This window comes from Kogia breviceps, chromosome 5, assembly GCF_026419965.1.
Source record: "Kogia breviceps isolate mKogBre1 chromosome 5, mKogBre1 haplotype 1, whole genome shotgun sequence".
Lineage (NCBI taxonomy): Eukaryota > Metazoa > Chordata > Mammalia > Artiodactyla > Physeteridae > Kogia > Kogia breviceps.
Genome location: NC_081314.1, coordinates 107790014 through 107815457, shown reverse-complemented (window position 1 = coordinate 107815457; position 25444 = coordinate 107790014). Strand labels below are relative to the sequence as shown.

General features: G+C 34.3%; 1 protein-coding gene across 2 annotated transcripts in view; it reads right to left on the bottom strand.

Annotated features, from left to right (window-relative positions):
* The window catches only part of PROS1 (protein S), a 64714-nt gene that overhangs the window by 11247 nt on the left and 28023 nt on the right, over positions 1-25444 (bottom strand). Inside the window, exons 4-11 of one of the 2 annotated variants that reach the window (XM_059063832.2) lie at positions 20567-20653; positions 18571-18693; positions 18340-18471; positions 15297-15422; positions 12557-12678; positions 9477-9592; positions 6460-6649; positions 1028-1195 (exon numbers count right to left, since the gene is read on the bottom strand). In XM_059063832.2, coding sequence (XP_058919815.2) covers positions 1028-1195; positions 6460-6649; positions 9477-9592; positions 12557-12678; positions 15297-15422; positions 18340-18471; positions 18571-18693; positions 20567-20653 — 1064 coding nt within the window. The remainder of the gene's footprint in view (positions 1-1027; positions 1196-6459; positions 6650-9476; positions 9593-12556; positions 12679-15296; positions 15423-18339; positions 18472-18570; positions 18694-20566; positions 20654-25444) is intronic. The other variant, XM_067034876.1, reaches the window with a different exon arrangement.

Sequence of the window (25444 nt, the reverse complement as noted above, 5' to 3'; positions counted from 1 at the left end):
TGCATCATCCAGCACTAACTATTCTGCTCTCGAGTTCCATATATGCTTCTAGCTATGCCCCTGAGTTCTAAGCTGCTTTCTGTTTTTCTTTAACTGCATTTTCAACTAGGATTGTCTTGCATCAGACACTAAGCCTCTTCAGGAACAAAAGTGTTTGCATTCAGTCTCACCAAAGCAACCAGCCAGCCACATTCAAGACATGCAGCCATTTCATAAATAGTTGATTCTTTTTGAATAATTTATTTTACTTTTAAAATGTCTTGATTTATCAATTTCAAAGGACAGGTATATTCACTCTGACATGAGTTAACTAATTCACGTTTTATATCATATCACAGAAATCTTTTAAAAGCTAAGGTAACTGAAAGATGGATACAAAATGGTCAATATTTAAGTTAAATCAGCAAGTGTAAAATTGGCAGACCCATGACTTCAAATGAAAAATTTTAAACTCTTCAAGGTCATTGATTAGTCTCCTTCATGAAACCTTTTCCATGGTAGTTAGTCAAATACCACATACAGAAAATCATCTGTTATATCTAACTTCAATTTATGACAGGCTGCAGTTATATTCCCACCAAAGATTTTTCTTTTTAAAACATTCCACCTTATGTGCTATCCTTATCTCCCAATTTTAGTCCTAAAACAGACCTAAGAAAGTTCTTTGACAGACTTCTACAAAATCATGTACTTTTGGACTCAAATATATGTATTTATATGTTTAATGGCTGAGTATGGACTATTATGAAGTTAATGTTGAACTGATAATTGGAGAATTTTTGAAAATCTACTTCTCCATGAGTAATGCTGGGAATTTAAATGGGCTCAAAAACACTACATTCATTTTCTTATTTACTTAATATAATTTCAAGGGTTGATAATGTTATTTTTCCATGTTCAATTCAAGTTTTCACAGTTGGTGTGTTCAACAAAATAACTTCATTTGACTCTCAGAAAAACACATTTTCAAATCTATTACAGATGAAGGAATTCATCCATGATGAATGATATAAGCTTGGATTGTTACCGGTCTAATGAGTGCATTCTCCACTTTCCGAGGTATTCCTGCAAAGTATACTTTGGTTTCTAGAAACCCATTGGCAGGCTTAAAAAGGCTTTCAGGTTTATTTATATTCATGACAGCTTCTTTAGCTATTTTTACACTAATACTCTGTTCTAATTCTTCCACGGAGACCTATAATTAAAAAGACAAAAATTATCAAACAACCAACATGACTGCATTTCATTTGAAACACCACGATTGAAAAATCCTGTTATTATTCCAGTATATAATTTTCCAAAGTAATCATTTTACTGTACTTGTTAATTTGTTCCAATACATTTGAAATGTCACATTAGTATAAAGGTGATAAAAATGTGTTTTAGTGTGGTAATTCGTGATCGAAAATTAAATCAACACCATATTTTAAAGTTTAAAAATCAATATTTTTCTATTACATTTAATCACCCATTTATAATATGTATCTTTCAACACCAGTGTGCCATAAAATTAACAGTTTAAAAAGAGAGAGTCACTCTACAAAATCTTAGAAAACTTTTAAGTGCCCTTATTTTGCATTTGTCTGATAGTATAAATATGAAATCAATAAGGTAAATAAATTTTTAATATAAATTAAGAGAAGTTAGTACATTCAGTATTCTGTTCATTATGCATAAATTATATTTTATTTCAAAATTCAAAATTAGTTGAGGTCATAAGAAAGCACAATACATTAAATTAAATTGGGTTTTTCCAATTTTGAAAGTAGTTTGGATTTCTAAAAAAGGTTGGAAGTAGTGGTAACCAAAAATTAAAAAAAAAAAATCTTCCCTGGACTTCCCTGATAGCCCAATGGTAAAGAATCCCCCTTCCAATGCAGGGAACGAGGGTTTGATCCCTGGTCGGGGAACTAAGATCACCACATACTGCAGAGCAACTAAGCCCACACACCACAACTATTGAGCTTGCGAGCCTCAACAAAAGCCCACGTGCCGCAAACTACAGACCCCACGGGCTGTGGAGCCCACGAGCCACAACTAGAGAGAGAAACCTGTGCACTGCAACTAGAGAGAAGCCCGAGCGCCGCAACGAAGAGACCGCGCGCCTTAACAAAAGGATCCCACATGCCTCAACATAGATCCCGTGTGTCGCAAATAAGACCTGATGCAGACAAAAAAATAAGGAAAATAAACAAATAAAATAAATAAATATTTTTTAAAAAAATCTTCCCATAAAGGCAATTTGAAGAACCACTGCTGCAATCTCCTTATGTAAAACTGTAGGACTCAAAATGCAAACTCTTCGTTTACTTACCAATCAGGGAAGCCAAACAATAGGCATATTAAAGCACTACTACAGGAAGGAAAAAACTATGCTCTAAAGTAAATAAAATTAATTTGGTAACATTTACAGATTTAAAGTTGGTCAAGGCTCTGTCCTTAATATAACAAGTTACCATCATTTTATTCTCATGATTATTCCCTCCTTGAAAGATGTTCTTTTTTTTTCTCTTTTTTTTTTTTTTTTTTTTTTAATTTTTGAAAGATGTTCTTAACTTAGCCTCCAGGACCTCCGTCTGGCCTGCTTCTCCTCACACTCCTTGTCAGTCTTCTTTGCTGGATCCTCTTCTTCTCAACCTCTATAATAAGCCCCAGAGTTCATCCCTCTAGTCACGCAAATATTTTTAAAGGGGACTTTACTGCCCCACTCTAGGGCAAATTTGGTGGTGGTTGGCACTTTTAGTTTACACAGTAAGAGGTATGCTGACATTGCAAGATGCTAGACACACCCTGCAATATGCTGGATAGTCATGCAAAATAAATAATAAAATATCCAATATCCTACAAATGTTCTGAACATTCCTAGTAGATATTCATGTAGGGTATACTCATGCTTATAATTACCTGTGTTTGTGTGTAATATAAACACAAAATATCTATTGCACCATTTCAGCATTCACTGAATTTTTCAAGAATGTAATAATCTTGTAAACAAAGAATAGACTGATATTTGTTTTGTTTGGATCTTTATCAAGATTTTCTCACCATTTTGGAAAATTACTATTACTAATGGCAATACCATTTATGCACTTACGGTTTTTGAGTTGCCAATACAACACCCCCCAGCATGTCTTCAGTTGTAGCTTTCATATTATTCTATGTATAGGAGTAAGCTTTGACAAATACTATACTTGAACTTGAGCATTTACATACGGAAATATATATTATTTTTAAAAAATTATTTTCTTTTTTGTATAATAATTAGAGCATTATATTGGAGGTGATAGAGTTTAAAACCACAGATTGACAATAACCAATCTCAGAGCCTTTAAAGCCCTCTTTATGCTGAATACCGAAAAGTTTTTATCTGCCTTAAATTGAAGGCTGGACCTTAAAAATATATACAGAATCTGACCACTTCTCACCACTCCCACTATCAACACTCCAGGCAAAGCTGCCATCTTCTCTCCACTGTGTTATTGCCATAGTCTCCTAGCCCCACATCCTATTCTGTCCTTACTCTCTACTGTTTAGTTTCCACAAAGCCATTAGGTCCTAACCAGGATTATCTTTTAACATGCAAATTAGATTATGTCACTTCTCAAAATCCTCTAAGTTAGCCTAAGACTCTGTACTTGCTGTTCATGTGACAGAATTATCTTCCCCAAAAACGTTCTCCGGTCTTGTGTCCTCAAGTCTCTTTCTAACGTAATCTCATCAGAGACAGCTTTCCTGATTCCATATGCACACTCACCATCATCATTCTCTATTGCCTGGCCTTGCTTTTCTTTTTTTCTCATAGCATTAATCACTATCTGACATGTCTATTTGTTGATGCATTTGTGGTTTTCATCTCACCACCACAATGCAAGCTCCATTAGAGCAGGGACTGTTTCATTCACTGTTGTATACCCACCACCTAGAAGAAGGAATAGCACATAAAGTGCCCAATAAATATTTTGTTGAATAAATGAAATTATTATACAAATTATATATTTCCCACCAATATTAGGATTATACCCAACTATGAAATATAATAATCACTTACAAAGTAGCAATATTTATTCCTACAGGTTGTAGCCATTCTAATGACTTAATCATTACACATTCAAGTTTTTAAATCTGAATTACAAAACAATTCTGTTATACGCTTTAATTCTAATTTCTTATTTATAAAGTATTTTATTTAAAATTTTAAAATAATTTCATATTAGTGAAATTGCTATAAAGTGAATAGTCCAGTTTACAGATTAATTTAACTTAACCACTTTGTCATTAATTAAAATTAAAATACTTATTTAAAGTATTTATTTATTTGAAATAATTTCTGTGCTGCATAAATTTGTTTGAAACAGTATAATTCTTTAATAAATCATCGGGATTAAAAGCTAGTAAAATTACCATGCTCCCATACTATCTCTTAAATATAAAAGGTATGGAGTGAAAAAAGAAATCCTATTTATTGCGGGGGGAGGTAAAATGCATAAATTGTTAAAATATTGAATTACAATTTAAAGAAAAACAGCCAGCACCAAGTTTATTACCAGAGTTAAGTTTTTCTCTGACTTGCTTATTGTTCTTAAACTTTATTTTTTATATAAACTTATATTCAGTTTATGGAGGGAGATTTTAATTTAAGTGTTTTAGTTAAAACATGGGCATGTCATTAAATAATAGTTTCTTTTTAACAAGAATCATAAACATAGGAGACAAATAAATGAAACTGAACAGCTACCTTTCCATCCCGAATCCTGTCTTTAACAACATCACTCATGAACAGTTGTTTAATAAACACTACTTGCAACTCATGAGAACTTCACAGATAAATATTTACCTTCTTCTTTACACATATTATATCCTACCTAGAAATTTATCTAAATTCACCTTCAAACAGCTGATATTTTCAACTTGTATAAACTCATTAGAAAAAATTCTGTTCACTCTCTTTTGCTGCAAAAGTGATTTTAGCAGTTTTAGATAGGTGATTTAGGTATGTTAGGCATTAAAATGTATTCTTCAGCACATTGGAGGTATGCTGTATGCATCAAATATCCTAGATACAGATGTAGGAAAGATGTAGTAACAAAGATACACTAATAAGCATCAGAAGTCAGAGAATTTTAGTGACTTCTCTGACAGTTGCATTTGATTGTGTGAAGACACAATTCTTTTAGAGTTAGGAGCCCAAATCCATGGCTGCCAAATGACAGACAGCTCCCTTTTTGGTGAACCATATCTGCACCCAACTGTTTTTTATTACCACCTTCCTGTAACATATTTCACATTATATTGTATTAGTTCATAATGCAGCATCAGCTACTAAACTGTGAGGGACTGACCTCAAGAGCAAGGACAAACTCTTGCTATAGTTTTAGCGCCTTGAACTCAGGGATGTAGCACTTTAAACATGCTCACTAAAAGCTTATTGAGTATGTGACTGCAAGAGTGGATAAATATAAGAATGAAATAATTTAGTGATGACTTTACATGGCTGCTCAACACGGACCTCTTTGTCAGTTCCCACAGGCTTAGAAAGTGTCTGTTTGGGGCACAACATTCTTCTCTCAGCTGTTCTCTGCTGAAAGTAGCATTGGTTTAATTGCACAAAGGAATTCTTCCCTCTGTGGACTAACAGTAATCCCTTCTCCAAGAAAAGTTCCATTTTAATACAGTAGATTAAAGTGCTGTTCTTTATTATTAAAATAAAGACTCACTTTTAGGGATTATCTAAAAATGCTAGTTTCAATCACTCTAATTGGTACCAGCTAGTGTATCCTGTTTGTACAAACTGATTATACCTACATGATATTTAAAATTAAATTAAATTTTTTATTTTGTTACTATGTGTATTTCTCTTTTTTTTTTTTTTTTTTTCAGTACGCGGGCCTCTCACTGTTGTGGCCTCTCCTGTTGCAGAGCACAGGCTCCAGACACGCAGGCTCAGCAGCCACGGCTCACGGGCCCAGCCGCTACACGACATGTGGGATCCTCCCGGACCGGGGCACAAACCCGTGTCCCCTGCATCGGCAGGCGGACTCCCAACCACTGCGCCACCAGGGAAGCCCTATACTTCCCTTTTACATTAAAAATACTGATGGCTATCCAGTGTAGTTGTCCTTGATCAGTGTTGTCTCTGAATAACCCCTGACCTATAGGAGCGATATCACTGTTCACCCAGTGACAGCCAATGAAAAAGGTAAAAAGTTAAAGACAGAGTAGTTGTCCTTAACAAAGCAAATAACTGAAAACAATTTCAGTTACGGGAAATCTGCAATATATTGAGAGATAATAACTTCTCAGGCTGTTTCAGGGATTTACAGCATGTAGAATGTACTTCACACAACATCAGATAAACCCAAAATTATTTTGCTTTGGTATCACTATTAAAAAAAAAGTTCAATGATTTTATACAAATCGCATCTAAGTGGAAAGATTCTTTATGAATTCAGCAAAACGTACCATATTCCATAAACCATCATTAATAACTTTGCCTCCAGTTGTGATTTTGGCTGCATATTCATTCTTAAACTGAATTTCAATCTTTCCCTCACGAAGTGCAATCAGGAACCAAGCTGACTGATCAGAAGATTCCGCATACAGGATAACACCTTCTGAATCATATGTCCGGAAATCAAATTCAGCTGAAAATCTAAACAATAGACAAAGAGAGAGCCTTAATAGTGTGAAATATTGAAGACTATGTTATTCTTCTTTTTCTTGTACTGGCAAACAGCAATACGTTGAAGGAGTCAACTCTTTCTTTCCCTAGAAAAAATAAAAGAGAAGGGCAGGATTAAGCTGTTCTTGTATTATCTCTGGCTCCATGTGTGTTTAAAATCAAGTTATTATACTTTCTTGCTTATTCGTGGAATATTTTTTCCCAATGAAAAGATGCTTTGATAATTTTTCATCTTTTGGCATTTGTTTTGAAGGCACTCTTTAAAATGCTGGAATACTCAGGTACAAATATTAGGCATATTGTCTATATTGTCTCTCTCCTGGAGCCTTTTATACACTATATAATCTGACATTAAGATTCCTTTCTTTTTTTTTGTTGCTGTATCCATACATGATTAATAAAAGATGTTACAATTCCATGATTGAAGTTTATCCATCAAAAAGCATATTTTCCTATGATTTCATGTATGTCAGGAAGGAATCACTCACAGAGATATACAAGATAGTATCTGGATGATTGCAAGCATAATTAAGACTTCATGTGTGGTAAATGAAGGTAAAGTCAAAAACTTTTAAATGTATCTGTTCATTTAATTTCAAAAGCTCTCCCAAACTCTAATTGCATAAATCACTATACTAGAGTACATGGAAGGAGAGCTTAAAAGATATAGTCATGTGTTTGGGGCTATCTGAGCTCTGATAACACCTGTTGCTGTTAAGACTCTGCACATATATGTATGTAGCTACTACAGTGGAGGAAAAAATCTTAAGGATGCTGGACTAAAATATAATATATATCAATTCAGTGCCCTTAGGATACTTTAATGAGAATTAGCATTAAAGTTCCAAGGAAGCAGCAAAGCAAAATGACTGAAAAAAGATAAACAGGGAATAGGAAAAATAGTTGTATAACTATTAGTCATCTGAGTTAAGTTAAAATAAAGGTAATTTAAGTTAAAAAATCAAGAATTCAGATAATTACTAAATAAGGCAAGAAAGAATCCCACACTCTTTCTTATTCCACATATAATAGTATAGTGATAGAGGCACCATTTGCAATGGGGCACAAATCTACCTCAAATGGAACAAAGAAAAAGTGATAGAATAAACTTTTTAGTCTTTAGAATTCCAAGAAAATATTATAAAGAGGTAAATGTGGAGTAAAGTATGTTGGGTAGATAACAATGTAGTAGGAATTTACTGAACTCAGATTATATTAAAAAGAACCATTTTGCTTCAAGTAGGAACTTCTATTCTCTTTCATATTCATCACATCTTGCTGATGTACAGCATATATTATCTTGCCAAAACCCAAATCTATGTATGCTCAGGATCTTATAGAAGTTCATCCTATTATGGAGATAATTTCCTTCTCTTTGTAAAATCATGCTAAACCAGTAATTCAAAGAGTCGTGTTCTGCACATTTTCTGTCTGGAATACATCAGCATACTGATTCATTACATTGGGGAACAATTCATTCTCTTCCAGAAGTATTGTAGAGTGAAAAAAAGTGAATCTGCTAACTTTGGGTAGAGTAAGTATTTGATCATGGGAAACAGAGCTGAAGGAATTTGCAAAAAAAGAAAAAAATAATAAAAAAGCGTTAGCTGTTCTTTGTGTTCGTTACACAGGTGGCAGCTTATAAAAATTCATCGAGCTTACATGTAAGATACATATATATTTCTATGTGTATATATATATTTATAATACTTCAGTAAAAAGTTTAAACGAAACAAATAATAAACAATTAAATACTGAAAGAAATAATTGATCCAATTTGATCCAATGTTACAGACCAAGCATTTGTGAATTGTGAAAAATGAATACCTCTGAAAGTGCCTGAAGGTATGTAATAATGAACTCTTCTCTCTCATTCTCATTACTCTCATAGCAAGGAAAGGTTGTCTACAATCTATATCACTAGAAGATATTATTTGCTCTGAGATGTTAAAGGGGAAATCCACAACTTGGGCGAAAGGAGAGTGTCAAAAAAGCACAATTATATCAGTGAATAAATTTCAATGTTCCTTAATGATAAAATTTCTATGGATTGAGTTGAAATATTTAATGAATAATCACTCATATCTAATAAATTAAATCCTAAATATTCATGCTTATGTAATTAAAATATTTTAAAATTTGTACTCTATAATCAGTCTCAAATGTTTCCTTTCCATTATTCCAACAAAATTCCGAAATTTTTTTCCTAGTTCCAACAAAGTATGGCTCAGAGAAAATTTGATAATTAAAGTAGAGTCATGACTCAAAAATAGAAGCAACTACTCCCTCCCGAAAGTCAATCTAACTACAGGAACGGCAGATAAAGTACCCAGATAGTCAACTAAAATCATGAGATGCATTCCTTTAAAATACTACTTAAGCAATCTTATATAGTTTCCTTAATAATTATGAATATAACTATATTCTAAAAGCAGTATTTTGAATATTTCTCATTACTTAATTTTTAACATGTATAAAGAATAAAAATTTCACAAATACATTAAATCTACTTTCCCAGCTTCTTAGTAAATATGTATTCACTAGAAAAGGAAGAACTATGGATTAAGATAAAATGATCATTGGAGAAAATCAGCCTAGAACGACCCCAGATGATTCAAGCATGAAAATTACGTGTAAAGATAAAAATGAACTTTAGGGTACCTCATATCATCTGACTGATAATATACCTAACTTATCTGATAATAAAATTTTGTACATTTTAAACCTTTCAGTCACTTCTTTTCTTATGTCCTGACCTGCTTATCTCTAGAAATTATCATTGACATTGGTACCTTACCTGGTGATTTCCGGCAAACGAAATTTTAAATACAAAACAACCCCTACAAACTGCTCTGCCAAGTAAAGCAATTCATAATTTTTGTCAAGGTTCAAAGGAAGACACACTGGAACAGCCTGGAGAAAAGGCAACAAAACAAACAAACAAAAAGCATAGGTTACTGCTTGGTGTTTGTGTCAGGGTATCATCCTTTCTCTATTTCCTATTTCCTAGTGTTCTTGTCAAATGTATCCTCCGTGATACACTAAAATAAATTAAGAACACCCATGGTAATAATAAAGCAGTATCTTTTACTTCCTTGTATAGTCCATCAGTATAATCTCCAAGAATACACATGTTTTAAAGTCTTATTAAGCCAAAATTTTTCTGAGCTAAACTTTGCTATCTAGATAGTAAAGGGAATGCTGGAAAACCTGAATGGGTTAAATATAAAGTAAGATATCACTGTAATCTCCAAGGAATTCACCAAAAAAAAGTGATTTAGAGTCATCTGATGTAACATCAAGGTTTTTTCCTTCTAAGGGCAAAAACAAACATTAAAATGGAAAGCTTATTTATTTATTTATTTATTTATTTATTTAATTTATTTATTTTTTTAACATCTTTATTTGAGTATAACTGTTTTACAATAGTGTGTTAGTTTCTCCTTTACAACAAAGTGAATCAGTTATAAATATACATATGTTCCCATAACTCTTCCCTCTTTTGTCACCCTCCCTCCCACCCTCCCTATCCCACCCCTCTAGGTGGTCACAAAGCACAGAGGTGAACTCCCTGTGTTATGCTGCAGCTTCCCACTAGCTATCTAATTTACATTTGGTAGTGTGTATATGTCCCTGCCACTCTCTCACATCGTCACAGCTTACCCTTCCCCCTCCCCATATCCTCAAGTCCATGCTCTAGTAGGTCTGTGTTTTATTCCCATCCTACCACTAATCTCTTCATGGGTTAAAGACCTAAATGTAAGGCCAGACACTATCAAACTCTTAGAGGAAAACATAGGCAGAACACTCTATGACATCAATCACAGCAAGATCCTTTTTGACCCATCTCCTAGAGAAATGGAAATAAAAACAAAAATAAACAAATGGGATCTAATGAAACTTAAAAGCTTTTGCACAGCAAAGGATACCATAAACAAGACCAAAAGACAACCCTCAGAATGGGAGAAAATATTTGCAAATGAAGCAACTGACCAAGGATTAATATCCAAAATTTATAAGCAACTCATGCAGCTCAATAACAAAAAAACAAACAACCCAATCCAAAAATGGGCAGAAGAACTAAATAGACATTTCTCCAAAGAAGATATACAGATAGCCAACAAACAAATGAAAGAATGCTGAACATCATTAATCATTAGAGAAATGCAAATCAAAACTACAATGAGATATCATCTCACACCGGCCAGATTGGCCATCATCAAAAACTCTAGAAACAATAAATGCTGGATAGGGTGTGGAGAAAAGGGAACACTCTTGCACTGTTGGTGGGAATGTAAAATGATACAGCCACTATGGAGAACAGTATGGAGGTTCCTTAAAAAACTACAAATAGAACTACCATATGACCCAGCAATCCCACTACTGGGCAAATACCCTGAGAAAACCATAATTCAAAAAGAGTCATGTACCAAAATGTTTATTGCAGCTCTATTTACGATAGCCAGGACATGGAAGCAACCTAAGTGTCCATCAACAGATGAATGGATAAGGAAGATGTGGCACATATATACAATGGAATATTACTCAGCCATAAAAAGAAATGAAACTGAGTTATTTGTAATGAGGTGGATAGACCTGGAATCTGTCATACAGAGTGAAGTAAGTCAGAAGGATAAAAACAAATACCGTATGCTAACACATATATATGGAATCTAAAAAAAAAAAAAAAAAAAAAAAAGGAAAGCTTTTTAAGGGAGAAGTTCTTCGGCATACATACAGGGATATTCTGGGGGGAGCTGTGTAAACAGCACTGTATTAAATCTAGGTCCAGAAATAAGATCTCATTTCCTCTTAGAACTTCCATAAATCTATTCCAAGGTAGATGGTAATGTGTAACTACAGCAAATACTGAAATAATAGAAAACCAAATTACAAAATAGACATGCACACAATACAGTCCAAAGAAGTACTACCAAAGTTACTACATATGCCAACTAGCTTACCTTACCTTTCTTTACCAAGTAGGTGGCATAACATGAAATGTTACATGTTTTGGACATACACAGCTTTCTCTGGGTAGCAGATATAGAGGTATGTGTAAATTCATGATTAAATCATTATTTAGTTTAGGGCTTTTTTTACTGTCTGCTTAAAAAGCATTTGAAATTTCACTTTAACTTTTAAAAATTAAAAGAGATTGAAGAATTTGACTAAAGATCACTAACATGTGATCCTTTTTTAGGAAAAAAAAAAAAAGAGCTTCAAATGTTGACCTATTTATTACAATGAAAGAGGAATTAGAACCTACCCCCAACATTCAATTTCTGGATCAATTATGAATTGAATCTTAGTAACTAAAAGCAATTTTGAGAGATACAAATTAACAAAATTGACCTCTCTGAATTTCTATATACTTAAACCCCAATTAAATCCTACTCTGACAAAGTTGTTTCCACCTGAGATTTTATGAGCACTCTTGCAAGTACTAACATGCCTGCGGCATGATCAAACTTGTCAGAGTGCGATAAAGAAAAGCAGACACTGGAAAATGTTTTCTCTAAAGTTCTATGAAAGACTTTTTTCTCACAAAGAGGAGTATAAACCTCAGCTTTTCTTAGTTTCTTAAATAAACATACACTTTGCATTTTATAAATATACAGGCTATACAGATGAGCACTCTCTGAACTGTGGCCCTGCAGCTTTTCTTTTTCTTAATCCAGTCACTAATTATCCACAATGTTTTCCACTTACATGACCAAAATTAGTAAAATAGATTGTGACTCATAGCCTGCTTTGAACTCTAGCAATTATAATAGACATCTGTATTCTCTTGATTTACCTCAACTATGTGGAAATAAGTACCTGGTTCTTTCATTTTAAAAAAGAGATAGGAAGGTTAGCCTTGCAAAATGTTACCTCACAACTCTTCTGATCTTGAGCAAGTTTGAATCCTTTCTTCCCATCACAGTAACAAGAGTAACCTCCAGGGTGATTGACACAAAGTTGAGCACACATGTTCTCAGAGCATTCATCCACATCTGGGGTAAAAGCGAACATAAATTTTAATATCTCCTAAATGTTCAATCCCACAGAAGAAGGACTGTTGATTTTAGTATGAGATAATCAATGATAATAAATCCTTAGTGAAAGAAATTCTCTTGTCATCAAATCACATTTATACACTTGCCAGGAAATTTAAGTGAGTTACAAGTGTAATATACCTAACCAACAAATTTAATGAATAACTTTCAGTAGTTAAAAATTAATAGAGATATAACAATTATACTAATTTTATGATTTTGAAGAAAAAAAGACTGAGAGTCTCCACGTAACTGTCACATCTGATCATATGAATTCCACTGACACTATTTCTTAACTCTTTGCTTTGAAGAAAAGAAAAGGAAGGGAAGGGAAGGGGAGAGGAGGGGAGGAGGAGGGAGGGAAGGATAGGAAGATAGGGAAGGGGAGGGAAAAAAGATCCCTTTTAATTGAAGGTTAATGTAATTGGAGATTAAATGATCATATCAAGAAAATTTCACTTTCCAGAATGCAATGATTACTGGCGACAATAAATTTAAGGACATATATTTATTTCTTATGTAAAAAACCAAAAAAAACAAAAAACAAGAAACCTCACTGTGCTATTACCTCCCATACTGTGAAATCTTCTATATGGTCCCTGTTCCTACTCCATATTTTAAGAAAATCATTCTTGAAAAGCTGTAATAAGATGCTTCAGCTAAAGTACACTTCAGAGCTACCTATGATCCTTGACCTTTTTGATGAATACACCCTGTGATCTTTGAAAATTCCCAAACTCAAATACTATTATAGCATATAAGTTCTCCTTTAAGATGCCTTAAAGTAGACCCCCCAAATTAGTGAACCCTCAGTGCCATAAAAATTGAAAAGTATAACTAGAGTAATAAAGTAATATATATTTATATATAAATATATTTATATTTTCACATTTATATCTTTTTAAAAAAATCTGTCATTCGTTGACTGTAACTACAATATTGATGATCAAGTTGGCTAATAATAAGTCTGCAAATGCTTAGGGCTTACTACAGTAATTTCCACCTGGAGTGGTGGGAGAGTAGAAATGGTGGGTTGGGGGGATATTTTTCAGTGAGTGCATACCGATATAACACATCAAAATCTCAAAAGGAGTACAATTAGTTGAAAAAAAACTATTCTGAGATTATTATCAATTTAGGCAAATTCATAGAAGTAAGTTGGAGGTTATCAGGGGCTGGGAAAGGAAGGAGGGGGAATTTATTGCTTAACAGTTACAGAGTTCTGTTTGGAAAAGTTTGGGAACAGATATGGTAATGGCTGCATAACTGTGTGAATGTAATCAATGCCCCTGAATCGTACACTTAAAAATGGTTAAAGGGCATATCTTATATATATATTTTGCCACAACAGAAAAATTGATTTGATTAGTTTTAGTCATGGTATTAAATTCATTTTGAAAGTTTAAAAAATTCAAAGGAGGATATGAGATAATTTATATATATCCATGCTTTTAAAAAAAAATCTAACACAGTGGCCCCCAACCTTTTTGGCACCAGGGACCATCCCCCACACACACCGTCTACGGAAGACAATTTTTCCACGGACGGTGGGGGGACGGTTCAGGAGGTAATGTGAGTGATGGGGGTCGATGGGGAGCCACAGATGGAGCTTCGCTTGCTCGCCTGCCCCTCCCCTCCTGCTCTGTGGCCTGTTCCTAACAGGTTGTGGACCAGTGTAGGCCCGGCCGCTGGGGACCCCTGCTCCAACACATCTAAGCTACCTGAGGCACACATGGAAGCACCACTGGAGCCAAATGAATCAATCATAAGCTCCAAGGGGCTCTCCCCAAACCACAGGCACTGACATTACTAATCAGTATTTCTCAAGGTTTTAGAGCTTGGTTATCATTTGATTAAGAAGAGATTTTCTTTCACATGTATTTAATTATAATAGAACTAGGTCATTTACTATTTTACAATAAAAGGCACACTGATATATGCACAGAAAATCATTGAAAAGCTTGGTTTAAAACCGAAGGCGTCTAACCACCCTTGTTGTAACACCCACGTGATTTTAAATTTGCCTTTCTTTTTGTGTGTGTGTTTTTCCTTCGAGCTTGAAGTTCTTTTTATCTTTGAATATTATAAAATGTGTTTTTTCCCTGGTGGCACAGTGGTTAAGAATCCGCCTGCCAGTGTAGGGGACACGGGTTCGATCCCTGGTCCGGGAAGTTCGCACAAGCCAGAGCAACTAAGCCCGTGCACCACAAGTACTGAGCCTGCTCTCTAGAGCCCGTGAGCCACAACTACTGAAGCCCGCGCCTAGAGCCCGTGCTCCGCAACAAGAGAAGCCACGGCAATGAGAAGCCCGAGCACCGCAATGAAGAGTAGCCCCCGCTCACTGCAACTAGAGAAAGCCTGTGCACAGCAACGGACCCAACGCAGCCAAAAGGAAATAAATAAATAAATTTTAAAACGTGTTCTTTTGCTTCTATCATATATGAGAGGTCTCCAATTCATATACAGCTTAGAGGGCCAATCAGATTGCATACCACTAAAGAACCAATGCTTCTCATATCAAATCAGGGTGCAAACACCCTCCCTCTTCACCACCAATGACACCGCCAGAACTTTACCTTCACAAGACTTTGATATGGGATTGTATCTGTAGCCTTCAGTGCAATCACATTCAAAGTCTCCTGGAATGTTCTTGCACACAGCTGTGCCACAAATGCTTGGCTTCACAGAGCATTCATCCACATCTATGAATGAAACCAGTATATTAGAAAACATTTTTCCCATACCATCAGATACTAGCTAAGACCCCTTGATTTGTGTTTCCTGGATCTAGTTTAATATATCTAATGAGACAACAAAGTGGCCTGGGAATAACAAAATATTAAATCTATCATCATATATTAGTTTACTAAATATGATTTCTTTATACAAATACATAGGGGATTTGATTGATGGTTGCTATTTCCTTTGTAGTCATGTAAAAGAAAAAAAAGCGCTTTTTTCTCTTATCTACCAGGATACAGTATGAAAATAAATGGAAGAAGAATACATATTCTTAATATGTATTCTTAAATACATGTTTCTGAAATATGGTCTTAACAGCGTATTTACTCTGTATTATCACAAATATAAAAAATAAAAATGAGATAGCTCATCAGTCTTATACCTTTCCTTTGGAAATGGACAATAGCTAAGTCTGCATACTACTAGTGTGGCTTAAAGTATTAGAGTGATTCAAATTTAAAATGGGATTGGGTAAGGTGTTAAAGTATTTATAAAGTGCAGCTAATTCAGAGTAAATTTTAGTGTTAAATTACTATTCCAGAAATTTCAGATGCGTTTATTATATTACATAGTAGAGTAGGAGATGAAGTATTGATTGCAACTAGTTACTGAATAAGCACCTGTGAGAAAAACAAAACAAGTGACAGAAATAGTTCAATAGAGGTGTAATTATTAGTGAACTCTTTTCATCTGTACGCTCTGAGGAAAGGTGAGCTCAGAATGAAAAATATATTTTCTACTCTAAAAAGTTGATATTGATAGTTTAATTTTTCCTCAGACTAATAGCCAAATTTTCAGACATTTCTCTATTTAAAATGACCTGCACAAAAATAAATGAATCAATCCCTCCTGGTAAGGGAATTTTTCTGTATGTTGATTGTATTGGTGACAATATCCTGGGTGTTATAAGGTACTATAGTTCTGTAAGATTTTACTATCGGGAGAAACTGGGAAAAGGGTACATGGGATCTCTTTTTATTATTTCTTACAACTGCATGTGAATCTACAATTACTTCAAAAAATACTTACTTTTCTAAAAAGAGCTATAAAATCCATATTTTCAACAGAAAGTAAAAACTTATGACTAAATTTATTTGGTTTGAGGCATATTACAAAGACTCATTTAAATCATATGAGTGTCGGTTATAGCACGTACATTTTATGACTCTACACTGACATCTAATGTCTGATGAAAAGTTTTATTCTTGCACTTTTGCACATTTACTGGCAGCTTAAGCCCAGCCATATCCACATTTTAGCAAAGGCCCTATTGTAACAGTTGTATACATATTCTTCTTCTAGGTCTGTACTTTATTACTTAGGTGTCATGGATAAAAGACTATGTAAATGAAGAATACAAGAACATATGTTCTGATCATCAGAGACCCTCATTTATAAGAGAACTTTTTGTTAAGGTGTATTAACTCAATGGATAAGGATTAAATTCCTATTAATTAAAAATATAAATCACAAATTCTTTAGCAGTATAGACTATTCAAGTATTTAGATGTAGAAGTTTTAATGGGTATTATTTGCTTGTGGAATGCACATGGTATCCCTTCGTTATAATGGTTTTCTACAACTGGTGTTTTAATGATATGGATATTCTAAATCTCTAACCTCAAACACCTTCAAATAGGCAAACAGGAAAGATACATAATCTGAAATTGGATAACTGCTCATAATAAATCGTTAGCTTATACAGTTCATCTTAGAGTCACTTAATTGTACTTTAAATGATATTATAGTAAACTATGCTACACTAAACACTACAATGCAGTGAGGGACAGACCACTCCTTGAATATGAATTCAATTTAAGGATTTACCAAAGCAGATATGAATAGAGTTGAAAAAGAAAACTTTACATTTTAACTTACTAAATTTTTTTACTTCATCACAAAAAGAGGAGAAGTGAGGGGAGAAAGAAAAAGAGAGGGGGGAGAGAGGGAGGCAGGGAAGAAGTAAGAAAAGGAAGGAAAGAAGGAAGAAAGGAAGGGAAGGAGGAAAGGAGAGAAGAATAACTTGCTCCCATTTTCTTAAGGTAAAATTTAACTCCAGGCTGGAGAATTTCATTTTTAGTCATCCACGTACCTAGCACTTATATTGGAAGATTTAGTAAAGGTAGTTAAAGCAGTCTAATGGAAAAGACATTATGCAGAAAAAAGAAAGGTAAAATTTGGGGGAAAGAGAAGCATAATTTTTTTTAAAAAAGAAATACAATAGTAAAATGACTTAAAAAGCTAAACTAACTGACTGGAATTATTTAAGTCTGAAATTTAAAAAGAAAAAAAAGGTATAACCAGTGATGTGATCTTAGATGTATAAAGAGAAGGAAAACCAGAGTTTCATCTTTTTCAAAACCACAACAGGTAATGAGGTGCAAGATGAAGGGTTTACATTGGAAATTAAAAAGGTACTTCTGACCAGAAAATATAAAATACAGTGAAAGAAGTTATTAAGGATTGTGGTGATTTATCTGTAAACCATTTATCTTATTGGAATAAAGTATATAATATTATAGTGTCTGGAAGAAAAAGGATAAACAACGATTTCGCAAAGACTATAGTATGCAAGGGCTTGCACTAAAACTTCATTTTATCACCATATAATGAAATTCTTCATTAAAACACGTGCATGTACACACATGCACACACAATAAGAAGATGACAAAATACTCTGTGAATAAAAAAATACTCTGTAAACAATAAACCAAAGGCAGTCCCATAGTATCACAAGGTTTCAAGGTAGATAATAATGTATACTTATTACAAACACTTACCACCTAAGAATTTTCCAAGAATTTCCTGGGGAAATTCCTTAACTGAATGTTGCTCTCACATAGTAAATACCTCTTTAGTCTGCCCTCTTACTCTTACCTTTGCAGTCCTTTTTATTTGAAAGCATAACAAAACCACTTTTACAGGAACAGTGGTAACTTCCAGGTGTATTATCACAAATCTGGCTACAACCTCCATTTACATTTGAAGGATTTTTGCATTCATTTATATCTAAAAAGGAGGAAATAGATTACTTTTAAAGTAGTAAAACCTTCAGAGAACTTTTCAGGAGGCCAATCCAGATGAGCCAGCTGGGTTTATTATACATACCAAATTCACACTTCTCTCCTTGCCAACCTGATTTACAAATGCAAGTGAATGTAGCTTGGCCATCTTTGCAGGTCATATATCCATCTTCACTGCATGGCAGAGGATTACACTGGTCTGAAATGGCTGAAGGAAATATATATCTATTTAATTTTTACCACATGCCATGGTAAAATAAATTATATGCCCTTTAATAGAATCCTGTGCACAAAGCCTATAGTCAATGGAAAAAAATTACAACTCATTCCTTCAAATACTTTTTCATTAAGAAAAGTGGATCCATTAGACAAATCTTTATAATTATTTTGTAAAAGGGAACTACTTTTATATTTGCAAATATATACAGTACTTTATAACTGTAATTTAATATTCTTTTCATATATTACCTTATTTGATCCTTAAAACAATTCCATGAGGTAGGCAGAACAATAAAACTACTCAATATCAATAGAAATAGTGTAGTATCAATAGAAAAATTTGGAACTTCCCAATTGGGCTAAGATAGAATAACAGGGACCAGATTTATTCTCCTGCTTTAAATAAATAGAATTATAGTGAAATGGTTTTCAGACATTGGGCAACAGGTAGCAGAATACTGTGATTCCTAAGGAGGGACATTTTCTTCATAAAATGTCACAGCACTTTATCACTATCTTAAATGATATGCCCATTTGTGTTTTGACTTATTTGTCGTCACTCTCACCTCACTAGACACTGCAACGGTCCCTGGCTCCTACATGCTTCCACACCTGTTTCTCCAGCCTTCCTAGCTCATCTGCAAGTTCCTTCCATCCTTCCTTTACATTCTCCTTTGCTATGTTAGCAAAGCAAACTGTTACTTGCAAACAAAAAATTTTTTTAATCTAATTAAAACCTAATTACTGAACTTTTCAAAAAAGTCCTCATAAAATCAAATTTTTTGGAAATTAGGTATTAGTTAAAATGACAGAAAACAGGTTAATCAGGAAATTATCGAATTATTTTTCTGTCCTTTGGTAAATTAAAAAAATTAAGTATGAATTAAATATACACATTTAGGCAAACTGTTTTACTTGCGTAGTTACAACTAATTTTGAATTACAGAAAATGCACATGAATGAATATCTCAATAATGCCAATGCTGCATGTAAAATATTCACTGGACAAACATCCCAATTTACATGTTGCAATTTCATCTTTTTCTCTCTGACTTTAAGTCAGGAAATTGATAAACTACAGACAAATAATCTATGAGAATTATCACTAGGCCTTATGTGAACTTCAGGGGGAAAAGGCTAATTTGATATCACAAGATTTTCCACATTTATATCGTTGATGCCAAAAGTCAGAAAAATAAACTTGGTTCCACTTTGACCTATTAATCAACTGTAACATTTGGTCATAAGTACATGATTATGCAACCACAGCCAAATTAAAGCTCTTGGGAATAAAATTCTGAAGACAATGACCTAAAGCTTGGCAAACAAAGAACACTTCAATTTAAACATTAGGTGGAAAATTCATTTTAAGTAAAACAGCAACATTTACATCTAAAAAACATTCCTTCAGGGAGTTCCCTGGCGGTCCAGTGGCCCAGGTTAAATCCCTAGTGGGGAAACTAAGACCCCACAAGCCACATGATGTGGTCAAGGAAAAAAAAAAAAAAAAAGAAAAAAATTCATCTTTCATGTACATTGCTGTACACATACATACACATAGGTATAATACTTCAATAAAAAGTTTAAACTAAATAAATAATAAACAAATAAATAAATACTGAAAGAAATAATTATTTGGCCAATTTAAGCCAGTGTTAGAGCCATGTGGCATGGCCAAAAAAATAAAAGTAAAAAAAATAAAAATCATTCCTTCAAATGCATTTTGAGAATGCCTCCTTGCTGGGCCTTGCAGCCTTTCAAGGGCTCATTTGTTGATTTTTAAACATTAGTTATATTTGTATGGGGGTACTTTACTTGCAGGTTTTTGTTTTGTTTTTTAAACTGATGGTAGAGGTGTTTACCATTGACACAGCTCCTTAGGTCAGGGTAAGCATCAGTTGACAGACGAGCAGCAGTGAATAATCCAGCTCTGAAGGAGCCAAGACAACCTGTATATACAAACAAGTGTAATCTTAGAGCAGACACACTTACTTGATCTGAAATCATGGTAGAAATTACCCAAAGTGGTAGAATATTTATGCTTCTGTAGATTTACATGACTCAGCATTCAAAATGTCAATCCTAAATGTTTCCATCCACCTTTTTGAAAAATTAAAAATCTACAAGCAAGATTGCAATAAACACAGAATCATGGAAAATAGATTTATAGAGGCTTCTCTTTAGAAAAGAACCTTAAAGCCAGAAGTGAAAAATATCTTGAATTAGCAGGGAAATTTATTGCCACATAAATCTATGTTCTTAATTCTGTAGCAGAGACCTAAAGTCACCTTCAAATCTATAGACTAGAGCCTAATTTAGAAACTGTCTATAATTAAGTCAGTAGAATAAGTCAGTGTTTCTTGTTGCCATAGGCAACTTCCAATTCTTCCAATGTTGCATAGAGACTAACAAAATAATATTTGTATAATGCCTCAGTATTACAAAGCAGGTTTACTTTATTCATTTTATTTCGTACTAGAACTCTGAGAAATTAGATATAGCAATCTGGCAGAAATAACAGCTGAAATAATAGAGATAAAAGATGTACAGACTTTAAATTAACCAGGGGTCATTTAGTGCCAACAACGTAACATTTCTTAATAGCCACTGAAGACGTTATATGTATCAGTTCATTGGACAGATAGTCACCAACTCACTAAAAGGTAGTGTTTTGGTTATCTTTTGCTGAGTAACAAACAACTCCCAAAATTAGTGGCTTAAAATAATCATTCTATTTTGCTCATGATACGTGGATCAAATATTTAGAAAGGGTTTAGTTAAGCTGTTTGTCTCTGCTGCACATGGAATCAGCCAAGGTGGCTGGGTCTGGAAGATCCACCTCCTGGATGGCTTTTCACTCACATGTCTGACAGCTCAGGTTCCTTAGCATCTCTATCTCCATACGGTATGCCATGCTTCAGGGCTTCCCCATGTGGTTGAGTTTCCCTGAGTATGCAGTCCTAAAGTGGCACTGCTTTCATGGTACCTAGCTTGCAAGAGGAAGAAGGCGGAAGCTTCCGGGCCAGTTAAGAGGCACTGTATCACTTGCACCATAGTCTACTGATCAAAGCAGTCTCCGGGTCCACCCTGATTTGGAGGAGGGAGAAAAGGATAGATTCCACATAGCGATGGGGAAGTGACAAGATGACATTGCAGAAGAGTATGTGAGATGGGAGATATTTTTGCAGCCACCTTTGGAGAATGCAATTTATCACAGATGGGTTTAAAGGCTCATTTGAAGTCAGTGTGTGTGTTCCTTTCCGATCGCTTTTGTGACAAATCAACACAATCTTAATGGCCTAAAATAACACAGATTTATTCTCTTACAGTTACAGGGATCAGAGGTCTAAAATTAAGGTGTTGTTAGGGCTGCATTCCTTCTAGAACTCCAAGGGAGAATCTATTTCCTCAGTTTTTTCAGCTTCTACAAGCCACCTGCATTCCTTGGCTCATGGCCCCATCCTCGTATCACTTTCAACTCTTGCTTCATTGTCATATATCCTACTACCAACTCTGACCTCCTGCCTCTCTTGTTTAAGAACATTTATGACTACATTGGAACCACCCAGATAATAAAGAATAATGTCTCCATCTCAAGATCCTTAACTTAATCTTCAAAGACAACATTTAAGGTAACATTAGAGGTTCTGAGGACAGGACATGAACATATTTAGGGGGTCATTACTTAGCCTACCAAAGTAGGTTATAATATTTTCCCATAGAAACAATACTTTAAATCATCCTGGTCTTTCTGGAGGCCCAGTGAGACCTAGGCAATCTTAAATCTTGAGTATTCTTTCCCTGAATTCATTTGTCCCTCCTCTTGAATCACCCACTCCCAGAATTATCTTATTCTAATGTGAACATTCCATTAGGATTCTCATTTGTAAGAAAGCCTCATTTTGCATTTCTGGACAAATCTGACAGCTAAAATTTGAAACCCTTAAGCTAGAGGTTCAGGTGAAATGACTTCATATGGTGATTAGGACCCCAGGTCAGACTACAAAGTAGGTTTAACCCATAAAGCACCTTATATATGAGTCCATACTAATATATGTGATAATGTTTTTTTGGAAACCTGCATTTAGAATTACAGTGGGAAGACCAAGTTGCATGGCTACTCCAAAGCAGTGCAATCCCGATCCCTTACCTTCCCGCTTCTCTTTCTTGCTGCCCAATAGGAATGGAGGAGGTTGGAGAGAATGAGTAGGAAGGTGAGAGTTGGAGAGCGATTGCCTTAGCTTTTGTAGCCTGAAGCAGAAGCTCTCCTAAGAAACGGAATTAGAAATAGAAACTCTGGCCATCAGGGAGGAAAGCCTAAGAAAGAGGCATTTTCAGGAGAGGTTCCAGTGGTCAGGACAGAACATCCTAGAAAGAAATCTTGGTTCTAGACGACAATAGTTCCTATATCCATATTATTATATGATCATATTTTGTAACTTTTTATGATTTTATTTTATTTTATAATCTTTATTTTATGATTATAAATCCAAACTATGTTGGGTTTATAGTACTTCCCCCTTTTGTCCTATACTTTTTGTTTTGGCATTTCTTCTTTCCCTTTTTTTCTTTTTCCTTGATTATTCTTGCCAGAGGTCAGTCTAACTTACTTTCCTTACTTTACCTTTTCAAAGAACGAGATTTTCTTTTGTTAATCTTCTCTTTTGTTTTCCATTTAACTTATTTCTAGCTCTACTTTTGTTATTTCCTTATTTTTTGTTACTCAGGGCTTGCTCTGTTGTACTTTTAAAAATCTGTTTGATTTGAATGCTTAGGTTCTTTTTTAACTATCCAATCTGTCCTTATACTGCTGCCTCAGCAGTCAGAACCCCAGGTCCCCATACTAGGTCAAACAGCCTTCAGTCTATCCATGGGTTTCTCACATTTCTTGTTGTTTTCATTTTATTTTGTTATTATTAGTGCCTGGAATGCTATTGTTTCTCTTGAGATGATTTTAAGAGAAGTCAGCAGTCTGAGCTAATCCACAAATTTGGCAAGAACTAGAAACTAAAAACTATTTCTGATGTTTACATTTTGGCTCAGAATTTAGCATTCTTTCCAAGAAGTTCTTCTCCCATTAATTTAATCATCCATTCTATTGGGTGATATTTTAAAGGCCAACATAGATGGCAGAGTTTATTCCATTTTCTAAGGAAAAGAACACAACTTAAAAACATATCTTTATATAATGAAATGCAGAGTATTTCTGCCCAAATTCCATGTTTTCAGTGCAGTACATGGATAGACTAATGTGATTTCTGAACACTTACAACTCTAAATCCAAACACTGCCAAAAAGTATGGGTTAGTATTAGTGGTCTAATTTCTTGGGTGACCTTATCTCACCGTAAGGCTGTGGTAATTAGTAGAATTACTGTTAGGTTTACCAGAGACAAAATTATAAAGGTTCCCCCCACCCCCCAATTAGGACCATTGGCATGCAGAATATACACATCAAAAGACAGAAAGGTTTAACTTAGATAGAGTATTTCTTTTTTGTTTTCAACAGTGGAATTCATCACATATGCTTGTAACTAAAGACCAAAATATAAAATGTGAATCAAAAAATATATCAAGAATCTGCCTGCCAGTGCAGGGGATCTGGGTTCGATCCCTAGTCTGGGAAGATCCCACATGCCGCGGAGCAACTAAGCTCGTGTGCCACAACTACTGAGCCTGCGCTCTAGAGCCAACGAGCCACAACTACCGAGTCCGCGTGCCACAACTACTGAAGCCCATGCACCTAGAGCCCATGCTCTGCAACAAGAGAAGCCACCACAATGAGAAGCCCGTGCACCCCAACGAAGAGTAGCCCCCACTCACTGCAACTAGAGAAAGCCCGTGCACAGCGATGAAGACCCAACGCAACCAAAAATGAATAAATAAAATAAATGTTTTTTAAAGTATATTTTTTGTTTCATTATATAAGTCAATTAATAATAATACTTTACATCTGAAGAAATTTTGACATTAAAAAATCTATCTACATACATAAACTTATTTGATATTCCCAACAGCTCTGAAGTTAGAAAATATAGTGTAACTTAAATACAGAACCTGAAAAGTTAAATAAGTTCCTAAACCGACACAGTAGAAATTTTTATGTCTGAGATTAGAGTCCACATCATATTATTATTATTATTATTTTTTTAGGACTTGGCTTTTCTATCATGCTTCCAAATAAGACAGGCAAATAAAAGAGAAAGTTGGGTAGAAAGAGAGGCAGTTGAGAGGAATGGAAAGAAAAAAAGAAAAAGATTTTATCTAACTTTTCCAAAACACATAATGTTGTATTAAAATGTTATTTATGTTTATCCAAATGTACTCTGTGATCAAAGGTATGTTATCTTCCAGAGTGTTGATGCCTGCAGAAACACAGCCTCATTACATGGACCTAAGAAACAAGGATTAATACTATATTTTTAATGTAAGCTTATAATTTTTAACAGCCAAATATTGTCTATTTTAATTACAAAATATTTAAATTCCTACCTAAAATGGAGAGACTGAAATGGTCTTGATAGTCTATCTTTTCTTGACTTTAAGAGTATAAACCTTTAATTTTTGCTTTAGAAAGTAAGGAGTCAAAGCATAACTTTACAAAGAAGAAATGTTTTTCATGGATGTATATCTCAGATATGACAGCTAAAGTTTTTGGAAAATCTTGTTGAATTTTCATGTCTAAAGTCATAAATAATATCACTATACAATTTTTATAGTATCCTTTTTCCAAATTTGAAT